At 38.9% G+C, this 11,009-nt stretch overlaps 2 protein-coding genes and 1 long non-coding RNA gene across 3 annotated transcripts; 2 read left to right on the top strand and 1 right to left on the bottom strand.

Moving 5' to 3' along the window:
- Positions 1 to 533: 533 nt before the first annotated feature.
- LOC146471992 (uncharacterized) lies at positions 534 to 3,570 on the top strand. The gene is made up of 3 exons (XM_085120868.1): positions 534 to 1,315; positions 2,395 to 2,751; positions 3,289 to 3,570. The coding sequence occupies exons 1-3, from the start codon at positions 907 to 909 to the stop codon at positions 3,315 to 3,317; spliced, it is 795 nt and encodes a 264-aa protein (XP_084976994.1). The 5' UTR covers positions 534 to 906; the 3' UTR covers positions 3,318 to 3,570.
- Positions 3,571 to 4,278: 708 nt separating this feature from the next.
- On the bottom strand, positions 4,279 to 5,825 carry LOC146471991 (melatonin receptor type 1A-like). Its single transcript, XM_085120867.1, has one exon. It carries the CDS (start codon positions 5,456 to 5,458, stop codon positions 4,418 to 4,420), a length of 1,041 nt encoding a protein of 346 aa, XP_084976993.1. The 5' UTR covers positions 5,459 to 5,825; the 3' UTR covers positions 4,279 to 4,417.
- A 2,061-nt stretch (positions 5,826 to 7,886) lies between these two features.
- Positions 7,887 to 10,618, top strand: LOC146471990 (uncharacterized). The gene is made up of 3 exons (XR_014866741.1): positions 7,887 to 8,128; positions 8,965 to 9,017; positions 10,184 to 10,618. It is a non-coding gene; the product is annotated as an uncharacterized LOC146471990 (long non-coding RNA).
- Positions 10,619 to 11,009: the final 391 nt, after the last annotated feature.

Here is an 11,009-nt window from a genome sequence, read left to right as displayed (position 1 = left end):
AAGTTGTCTCTGTTTTTACGCCCAAACACTTTCTGGAAAATTCTCTTGGCAATATTGTTTTCCTTTCTTTCTTAAAAATATTCCAAAACATGTACGATTAGGCATTAAACATTCTTAATTCTATCTTCTAATTAATTTAGTTAATATTTTCCCCAAGTTCAGCTGGAGCAAGGGCGGAATACTGAATGCAAGGCAAAGAAATTATTAAATCCGCTCTTTGGCTTGCGCTAAATAAAAGACTATATTATAATTACCAAAACCAAAGACTTCTCGTCATAAACCTGGTACTCACATAGACAGGAATCCTTCAGTAGCGGCATAAATATTTGATTATAACAGATCAAAGACATTCTGAGCTTCATTTATGAGTGGCTGAAAATATGGTTTTCCAAGATATTGCAAATTCGTAAATCGGTAAATTTTTAGTTTCCTATAGTATTTTTCTAGATGGTATCTAGCTGTTTCATATTGATAATTTTCAATTTGCTGTACTTAACTTTTTAATGTTTTTTATCTAGTAGCCGCGTTGAATTAATTTCGCTCTCGTAGACACATTAATTTTAGGCCATAATGCTACGCCGAGAAAGCTCTTAATTCACAGCTAGCTTCTTGTTTTTTTATTGATTCAAAGACAAACTATTGAATCCATAGTTTATAATCACAAGACGTTAATTATGGATACTTTCCATGGCAAATAGGATGAGGCAAAATTATCGAAGGAAGAACCGCAACGGTTAAAAGGTGAAGATTTCTAAAGACGCATCTAGTTTGCCTTGCTCTTCAGCTCTCGTCAATTCACGTCCGGAATTTCCGAGAGAAATATCGGCTGAGGAAGAAATTCAGGTGCCAATGTTTATCTTTTTTGTTTGCCAATCCAGCTTGAAATCGGCTTGAGACAGTCTCGACATGGCAAGTTCTACTCGTGGACACATATTAGTAGTACGACGCCAAAGTTATATTCCAAGTTACTTTTCTGTTTATGAATCTCAATTACCAATCAACAATGAACATTCTGAATATAAATTGGAGGCAGCTGATTCAGAGCTATGCGGCGCGCGGTTTTATCTTCTTGGTTCAGGAACTTCGACATCTGAAAATCAACCAAGCACCGGCTATTTTACATTTCCACCAAGAAAAACAGCGCCGGAGACGATCATGGAGTCAGGAACACACACCACAAGATTGCTGAGTTCCGGGTTGGCGAGGAGATTTTCATGTAATGTTAGCAAAATGGCGTATCGTATGCGAAACCATATGATATGTGATGGCTATTATGGATGCCCTGATGAAAAAATATGCCTGGAAAAAGGAAAAGGTAAAAGTTTTAACAATTAAGTTGCTGTAGTGTATTTACAGTTCCCTTATTTAAGCTGAAATATGTATTGTGATGGCAATTTAGAAGGGATTCGAAAAATGAAGTGAAGAATTTATTTTTGTAGTGTCAAAAATTGCTTAATGAATTATTCATTTGAGATTGTTTGGGCAAGCGATTTCAGACAAGTTAAAATGAGGAATTTCCAAAAAATTCATCGAAGTAATGTCTCCGTTTCGATTGTTCAACTCAGTGTATCAATAAACCTAACGCTGCCAATGTTTGAAAGGAAAGAAAAGGACTACAGAGCGAACGATCTTATTCGGCTAATCCTACTGTTTTTAGCTTAAATCAAAACAAAGGCACCGCGATTTCACGCAAAGCATAAAATATTCCGCTCACCATGAATTTGTCTACTTTGAAGATAATTTTCGAGTTAACAAAATAGAAAGCCAAAGGTGTTAAAATTTTTTTTTAATTTTGCTACCGTTGAAACAGGAACGCTATCTTCCTTGCTTTATCAGTATTTTATTAGCAAAATGGAATTGATCGGTGAAGGCGTCTAACCGCGTTGATTATTTATCAAAACAAAGTGCAAATTTTATATAGAGTTGGCGCGAATTGAAGTAAGTCCTTGATTAAGCTTTATCAATTTAGCTTGCTCCTCGCAACTGCCCAATTTGTACACAGAGTTCTAACGTACGTTTGTGTCCTTCAGTACGGAGCATTTGCAGAAAGAATTTCTAACAGCACTTGAAAACAGAATCATTCGAGAGAAGGCATGAGGAAAGATGCACACACTGAATTGAAAAGTAAACAATCATGGCAGAAAAGAAGAAAAGAGAAAACTCATGGGAGGCATAATCCAAGAAACTAAAAAAATATATTATTCCCATCAAAACTAATTACAGAGGGAAGAAGTAACTCCAGGCGGTCATTTTAAAGTCTCGATCTGCGTTTGTTTTTGTTTCATCATACAGAACTGAATAAAACAAGACAAAATAATGAAATGCTGACTAGAAGCGAGTTTAACTAGCTGTTTGAAAGTTTCTCAAATTCTTTATCGTTATATTTTCGCGCAGTTGCATCTTTGAAAAGAGGAAAGCCGGTTTGCATACTTCCATGGAAGAAACGAAAAAGATGTCCCAAAGTAAAGAAGAAGCACGCTGGAAAATCCCGAAAACAAGAGGCACAAAAACCGGCGGACTGCGTGACGTCGTCGCTAGAACGTGCAAAAGTGACAGGCATCAAAGCAAGGAGTCACGTGACTAGATATCAGCAGGGGATTGGAACCAAATCGCACCCTGCCATGTTCTACAGTTACTACATTGCTAAGGGAAATGCGATACAGTATCGCAAAATTTGCGCGCCAAAACGACGGCCATGTGACGGTTACTTCGGCTGCTGCGATGATGGGAGTATCAAAGGAAAGATAGCAGGTGAAATATAAAGCTTTTCAATAGGCCATTTCCGAGTTGTTTTGAACCTCATTATGAAAGCGAGGCTAAGTCCAAATATTTTATTACGTTTCATATGCAAAAAACTAATTTTATATTTAGCCTCGCTTTCATAATGAGGTTCAAAACAACTCGGAAATGGCCTATTGCATATCTTCTAGCTGTCTTTCATTTGGGCTTCTTTGACCGCTAGGGAGGGGAGGGTGCATGTGGAAATCTTGAATAAAAGAAAACTGCACGCAGAATTAAATCGCATAGAGTGTTTCTAGAAGCGACTGGAAACAGAAAAATAAATAGCAGATAAATTAGCAAATAAGAATTGGCGCAAAATTTAAAGCGCTGCGAAATTTCATAGTGTTACCACGACATTGCTACAAAACGTTGAGAGTTGCTGAGTTTCTTCCACGTCTATTTGAAACTGAATGCTAAAGTGACTTTTGAAGTTTTTCTAAACACTGTTGGCACTTAGTATTCATTTAATTTCCTTTGATTTGTTTTTTCTTTTTTTGTTTTCGACAGGTAAAAGAAAGCCAATTCCCAAGTATTGATGAAAACATTTCGAACCGGACAGCAGGTTACGTCGAGACGTTGAAGAATTTATGAGCAGTGATTTTGGGATTTGATTTACTGCATGTTCAAAAGGGGCGTGAATTTACTGTAAAGGAAATGTAAAGAAAAGGCGCAACAGAGTAGTATGATTTCTTTATGAGCAATGTGAGATGAAAGACTTGTGCAACGGTATATAATGATAACTGAAAGTTTACTTGGATTAAAATAACAAATCGTCTGGTCAGGGTTAAATGCTGGTCTTATTTCGTCGAGCTGACTTCGTACCTTCCACTTATTAAACGTTAATTGCTTCCAGTTACGAGAAATAATTTTTAACATAATTTATGCGAATCATTCCACATCCCTGATCTTATATCATAGAATTGATTAGTCGGCAATAAATTGCTTCAAAATACCATTCAGCTTTTCCTTTCATTTTCCTTTATTATTGTCTGCTCAATATAATGAAGAATAAAGAGAAAAATCTTCAGTCTGAATATGTAAGCAGTGCCTGCCTGGTGTGTCAAGGAGTCTGCCTATCATGCATTCCTCTTCACTCAATTTACGTGGATTAGAAGAACAGATGATTTCAAAATTATTCAATTTTCCATCTTGTACTGGATTACCATTCTTGACTTTTGGTTTATTTTATTTCGTTATTTATTTGTTTATTTATTATTTACTATTTTCATTATTTAGTCATTTATTTAACACCATCACCATTATCATCATCATTATCATCATCATCATGATCATCATCATCATCATCATCATCATCATCATCATCATCATTATCATCATCATCATCACTATTATTGTTATTCTTATTGTTATTGTTATTCTTATTGTTATTATTATTATTATTATTATTATTATTATTATTATTATTATTATTATTTTTATTATTATTATTATCTTGTATATTTGCACTTCAACTTTACATCATGTGTCATCGTTAGCGAAAACGTTAACAAAAAGATTGGTGGCCAGGAAAGAGCTGCTCATAAAAGCGTAAAACAATTAGCTTTAGAACGTTTATTGCGATACCGTGAAAAAAAAATCACCTTTCCTTGGCATTACCTTGTTAGAACTAACTGCTTCATTCGTTGAATATAGGTTCAACCTCAACTGTGCGTTTAAATGTTAATTCCAGTTCGTAAGAGCTAACTGCCAAATTTGGAGAAATGTTTTGTCGATAGAGAATATCGTCACCGGAAGGTTGAACACTATTGCCTTCTGATCTTCTAAGGATCGACATGAATTTTTTGCGGAAAGACGGATTCATGGCACCATAAATCCACGGATTAATGGCGCTGTTGGAGAGCAGCTCAAACGGAATGGCGAGGGCAAGCTGGCGGGGCAAAGCCTCATGAAACACAACACGAAACAGTAGAATAACCACAAACGTTGGCAACCAGAGAATGATGAAGGAGACCACTAGAACGAAGAAGGTTTTTGTCAGGTTGATTTCTTGGACGCTCAAGCCACTTGCATGCGCAGTGAACAAATGATTTCTGTGTTGACGAAGTGCCTTTGAGACAAAATAGTAGCACAGTGCAATGATGATAAAACTGGAGACCACGAAAGATAGCATTACGAATGCAGTGAAGCCAGTTTCGGTAGTCAAGGAGTTAAAATGCAGACTACAAGCCGCCATTACGGGACTGAACTGCATATTGGCCCAGCCGACAGTTAACGGGAAAATAACCACCAAAGCGATGAAGATCCAAAGCGAAGCCAGGAAGATGGCTGATCGGAGAGGAGTGAAGATGGTTTTATAGCGATTTGGCTTCAACACGCAGAAGTATCGGTTGGTGGCGATCAAGCCCATAGTCGAAACGGACGCTAAAGTCAGAAAATGCAGGAAGAAGCCACCGATGGCGCAGCCAGCAGAGCTGTATGGCATTTTGCCGGTTACGAGAGAAGCCAGGAAAAGTGATCCAGGAATGAGAGTGTTTATGAGATCTGTTGTTGCCAACGCGGCAATGAAGAGGCTTGTAGTCGAATTTAGGCGAGGCTTCTTAAACACAACGACAATAACAAGAATATTACCTACTAACGACAGAATCAGAAGTAAGCTGCATGTCAACGATTCCAGAACAACAAGCGCGCTTTCTCTAAAGGGTATTTCGTTGGACATATCTCACCAACTAACGCCTGAAACCAGGGCACGCAACTATTTTTTGGTCTTAACGCGAGCAAACGTTTGTGTTTTTCGTAAGTGTTTGAGGGCTTCGCCGCTAATTGTCAAAAATCAGACTTGATATATTTCTTTGAAACTGTGACGCAAATCCCCATAAGCCATACTACTTGACAATTTTGCATATATTAACCTGTAATTTACCGCTAGAGCCAATCTTTAATCAATGAATATAGTTTTGACGTACGCGTTGGCCGAGGTCTTTGGATGAAATCTTCAAGCGCCGATCATAAATAAGAGCTATTTTGAGCTCTAACTGTCAAGCGTTGCTGGTTTTTCGATATTTGACATAGATTTTTTCACGAACCAGGAATCATTAAAAACGAGAAGCTTTCGCCTTTAATATCATTTTTGTGTTATTGTCCGTATTTCCCTCCTAGTGAATCTCTTGAGTGCTTCTCACAAAAAGCATTAAAAATATATTAATGCCTTCAACACCTTGGACAAATTACAATAACTTACCGTAATAATAGTGTTTTGAGCTATCACTGCAATTACTGTTAACAAGATCTTAAGTGTATATCTGTCTTCTTTTTCAAATAAGAGCAGTTCGAATCCAGGTGTTACAGTGGCTGTTTAGTATGCAATTCAATTATCGCATCCTCCGCGAGCTGGGAGATAAAAGGCGCGATGACGGCTGTCTGGATATTTCAATTAGTATTCATTGGTTTAACGTCTATGAGAGCTATTATACCATTCCCGAGAAATAGCGGTCATTAAGTCGTCTTCTGGCCTTTCTTGCAAAATGAAATTAGCAAGATCTAGTAATTTTTACTGTTATTAAAAACTGGCTTATTGGATAAGCCAGTTCCAGGCTTTTGATTGGTTTAGCTGTCGTGGTGTATGAATCATATACCATGCCCCACAATTATGATATGAGTAGAGTCAGGGGGAAAATAAAATATCATTAAATCAGCAAGATACTTCGTGGTTGGTTATAATAAAATAATTTTGCCACTCGCGCTTATTGGATCATGACGAGGTGATTATAGCCCGGCGGCGCTGTGCGCCTAGTTGGCTATCTATGATTTTGTATCCAACGCACGCTCGTGTCATTTATTCCATGAGCTCTTGGTTGGTTGGTGAACGTGTTTTTATGAAAGAGTTAAGAATAAATGATCGGGGACGGGATAAGAGTGAATGCTTCAAAAATTCACAAAATGCTCTTTGCTGTTCAGAAATAATCGGTGATTTAAACACAACAAAAAGTTAAATTTACGCCGTACTGGGTTTGGTCCACGTCTTATTAGAAAGCATGGAAGATAAAGTGGTTAGGGAAAGGGAAAAATTCATACTCTAAAAATTCAGTCATGAATTTGCTCTTTGCAGTTGAAATAGACGATGAAATAAACGTAACCAAAATATAATACAAGCTCGACTCGGGTTGGTGCGCGTGTTTTTAGAAGGCAGGGAAGATAAATCGATCGGGGAAAAGGAAAAAGTATATGCTCTAAGAATTCATGAAATACTTTTTGAAGTTGAAATAGGCGATGAATTAGCCGGAACCAAGAATATAATCGGCACGGTCAACGCGGGTTAGTGTACGTCTTTTTAAAAAGCAGAGAGGATAAATTAATCGGATGAAATGAAAAAGTACATGCTCTAAGAATTTAGAAAATGCTCTGTGATGTTGAAATGGACGATGAGTTTAACGCAAACAAAAGCAAAAACAAATATCTTCGAAGACTACTTCTTAGATAACGATCGAGATCAAGATAAATTAGTGAGAGGTCCTTTTAATCCTGTGCGGTTTCCGGCAGAAGTAATCCCTCTGTTTCACAGCAAAGAGCATTTTGTCAGTTAAAAGATCGATTAATTCTCCTTTTACCCTAATTGCTTTAATTCTTTGGCTTTCGAAATAGCAGTGGTTCAACCTCCGTAGAGCATGCAATTTTGCTGTTCTGGCATAAAAATTATCGGTCTGTTTCTCAGCAAAGAACATTTTGTCAGTTAAAAGATCGAGTAATTTTCCTTTTCCCTTATTGGTATACTGTATATATTTCTTCGGCTTTAGCCTGTTTTCGTTTTCGTCCCCTCGCCCTCTCCTTCGCGCTTCTCTCTAGGAGCCTGGAACAGGCTACTTCGGCTTTAGAAAAAGTAGTGGATCAACCAGCTCAGCGTGGTGCTTTTCTGATATCAAAATAATAAACACCCTAATGAAGTTTCTGTGATGAGACGAAACCTGACGTAGAATAAATCCAGCTGACAATATTCGTTGCTGATCATGAGTGCGGCTCACTAGTTGTAATCACTATTTGCTTTTTGCACGCTAGACGTGCCTGCCAGGCGCCTTTCACTTTTCGTTTCCAGGCTATTTTCGGCTTGTGAGAGGCGCTGTATTGGATCCCCCTTGGTCACGTGAAGCATTTATGCTGTTAATTCGATTTAAGACCCGTTGGTGCCCAAAGTTTGTATCTCTTAAAAGGTGATAATATATATTGCCCACCGATTACCTTCGTTTTTGTGATGAGGAGGGAGCACAAGGCCGTCAGCAGGAAAAAGCACGACTTGAAAGAGGTAGATAGACGGACGAAGAGGGCATCAAAATGGCGGTGAGAATCATATTCGGCAAAGAAAAGTCAAGCTGTGGCAGAGTTGCATGGATCGGAGGTATTGAAAACTTGTCGCTTGTTAATTTGTTTTCCCTGTGTAAGCTTATAGCCTCGCAAACTGAAAAGTACTTTACCTAGGAACAACTTTAGTGGGTTCTTTCTCGATATTTCATTGTCCCCTCAGAAATAACTCTTGAAGACCCCCTCCCTCCCCCTCAGATTTTCCACTCCCTCAGTAGGGGGTGGGGGGGGGGTGCAGATATTAAATGGAATGGCCCATTCCATCAAATTACTTAACACAAAAGATTATATTAACATATGCTTTTAAACAATGGATATTGGAGGATGTATTGTTGTATTTCATTTTGTTGTTTATATTCGAGACGTTCCTGACTACAATCAATTCCAATGGAAATTGAAACATTGAATTGGCAAGTGCCCAAAATGAAAAAAATAAAAACGTTTAAAATTTTCCTGCTCCTTGTTCAGAGTGGGTAGGTCCCTAAGCTATAGCTTAATTTAGCTTAATTTGCAGCTCTCAGTGCATTGGTTATTGTCAGATATTTACTTGGCCGAGAAAGTGCAAAGATAAAAAGTTCCAAAAGTTGCACGGGCAGTAAATCAAGTCCTGTATAGGAGGGGGCATGATATTATGCCTTCCATGTGCAGATCTTTCTAAGATCTTTTAGTTGTGCAAATTTCACGCAAATTGACTGAATATTCAGCATGTAATTGCATCTTGTGCCATATAGCACTATTAGGGCTTAAGGGGAAATAATGTACTCTCTTTTTTAAAATTTCCCTTCAAATAGCCAAAAGCTGTATTTGTATCTATGAAAAAAGTTTAAATAATGATTCAGTTTTGTTACCAATTACTCTGCTATTTTTGCCCAGAAACTGTTGATCGTCTTTGTCTACAAATAGCCAGGAACAAATCAAAATGATAGGTGAGTTCACATTTGTTATTAAGTGTTAATGGGTGCCATACATACATTTATTGAAGTTCCCTTTCCAGGGCTTTCACACAGAGCAATCCCGAAATTTACCACGAGAGCATGCCTCCGTACCTCCTTACCGAAGCTCACGACTTCAGCGCTCACTTGGGGCGTGAACACCTCTGTCTGGTGCATTTCAGGATAGATCTGGTGATCTCAAACACTGCCAAAAGCCCTAATAGTTCTTCTTGATCCTGCTTTTTATCCGACATAAAATTTCCAGTATAAAGCATGATTCCCTTAGCCCTAACTACCAACCTTCAATGATCTTTATATAGTATATGGATTAAAAAACAACATGAATTCAATATACATTCTTTGGCTTCCCCAAAAGAACACAACCATTACTAAGCTGCTCAGCTGCACAACTCAGGTAACAGCTATGCGGGCATAACAGTGACATTCTCAGTTACTTAACATACTTTAATGTAAGAAGAACAGGAGTAGCTCTAAGCTGCTCAGCCGTACCCATGAGGTAGTGGCTATGAGGACATAATAGTGTCATTCTCAGTTACTTAACATACTTTAATGTAAGAAGAACAGGAGTAGCTCTAAGCTGCTCAGCCGCACCCATGAGGTAGTGGCTATGAGGACATAATAGTGTCATTCTCAGTTTCTTAACATACTTTAATATAAGAAGAACAGGAGTAGCTCTAAGCTACTCAGCCGCACCCATGAGGTAGTGGCTATGAGGACATTAGTGTCATTCTTAGTTACTTAACATCTTCACCTTGGGCTGACACCTTGCCGTGGTGGTGAAGCTTGTGTGTCTCAATGACCCAGAGAGCTGTGCCGGTGGGGACTGTGGTCCCTGGCAGGTTTAACCATGCCGGATTGGTCGAAGGGTAGAGGCCAGACGAAGAACAGCCCCTGGTCCTCCAGGTTGGGGGATGGGCGGTGGGCTGATAACCCGCTCCCAGAAAAAATTTATTTATTACAGAAACCAAAACTAGAACTACTACTGCACCCTATCGGGAAGCAGGGGTAAAAGATAATAACACGTGGTTGGAACGACGTGCGAAGCAGCGAATAACGCATAAACCGCCAAAAAAAATTGCTGTGTGAAGATCGGGCAATGGAATGTGAGGACAATCTTTGAGACTGGTAAATATGCCCAGGTAATCAAGGAGATGCAGAAGATGGAGGAGCTCCCTGCAGGACCAGATGGACAAGTAGTCAAGAAGGCGCTGGAGTGGAACCCACAGAGGAGATGAAAGAGAGGGAGACCCCAGCACACATGGAGACGCACGAGAATGGCAGAGTTGGCGGCGAAACATCTTCCCTGGAACGAGGCAAAAGGAACTGCAGAAAATACAGTTAGGTGGCACGCAATAGTTGAGGACCTAAAGTATACTTAACATACTTTAATATAAGAAGAACATGAGTAGCTCTAAGCTGCTCACCCACACCCATGAGGTAGCTGTGGCAATCAGGACATAATAGTGTCATTCTTAGTTACTTAACATACTTTAAAATAAGAAAAACAGCAGTAGCTCTAAGCTGCTCACCCACACCCATGAGGTACCTGTGGCAATGAGGACATATTAGTGTCATTCTTAGTTACTTAACATACTTTAATATAAAAAAGAACAGGAGTAGCTCTAAGCTGCTCACCCCATCCATGAGGTAGCTGTAGCAATGACGACATAATAGTGTCATTCTTACTTACTTAACATACTTTAATATAAGAAGAACAGGAGTAGCTCTAAGCTGCTCAGCCGCACCCATGAGGTAGTGGCTATAAGGACATAATAGTGTCATTCTTAGTTACTTAACATACTTTAATATAAGAAGAACAGGAGTAGCTCTAAGCTGCTCAGCCACACCCACGAGGTAGTGGTCATGAGGACATAACAGTGTCATTCTTAGTTACTTAACATACTTTAATATAAGAAGAACAGGAGTAGCTCTAAGCTGCTCAGCCGCACCCACGAGGTAGTGGCT

This window comes from Pavona decussata, unplaced genomic scaffold (assembly GCF_977016875.1).
Source record: "Pavona decussata unplaced genomic scaffold, jaPavDecu1.1 SCAFFOLD_102, whole genome shotgun sequence".
Classification (NCBI taxonomy): Eukaryota; Metazoa; Cnidaria; class Anthozoa; order Scleractinia; family Agariciidae; genus Pavona; species Pavona decussata.
This window is presented reverse-complemented; position numbering and strand designations above follow the sequence as displayed.

Excerpts from the sequence above, each read along its gene's own strand:
- LOC146471992 (XM_085120868.1), top strand. The coding sequence starts at position 907 with ATGGCAAGTTCTACTCGTGGACACATATTAGTAGTACGACGCCAAAGT. Across the intron at positions 1,316-2,394 it reads ATGCCTGGAAAAAGGAAAAG|TTGCATCTTTGAAAAGAGGA; the intron begins GTAAAAGTTTTA and ends ATTTTCGCGCAG. Across the intron at positions 2,752-3,288 it reads TATCAAAGGAAAGATAGCAG|GTAAAAGAAAGCCAATTCCC; the intron begins GTGAAATATAAA and ends TGTTTTCGACAG.
- LOC146471991 (XM_085120867.1), bottom strand. The coding sequence starts at position 5,458 with ATGTCCAACGAAATACCCTTTAGAGAAAGCGCGCTTGTTGTTCTGGAA.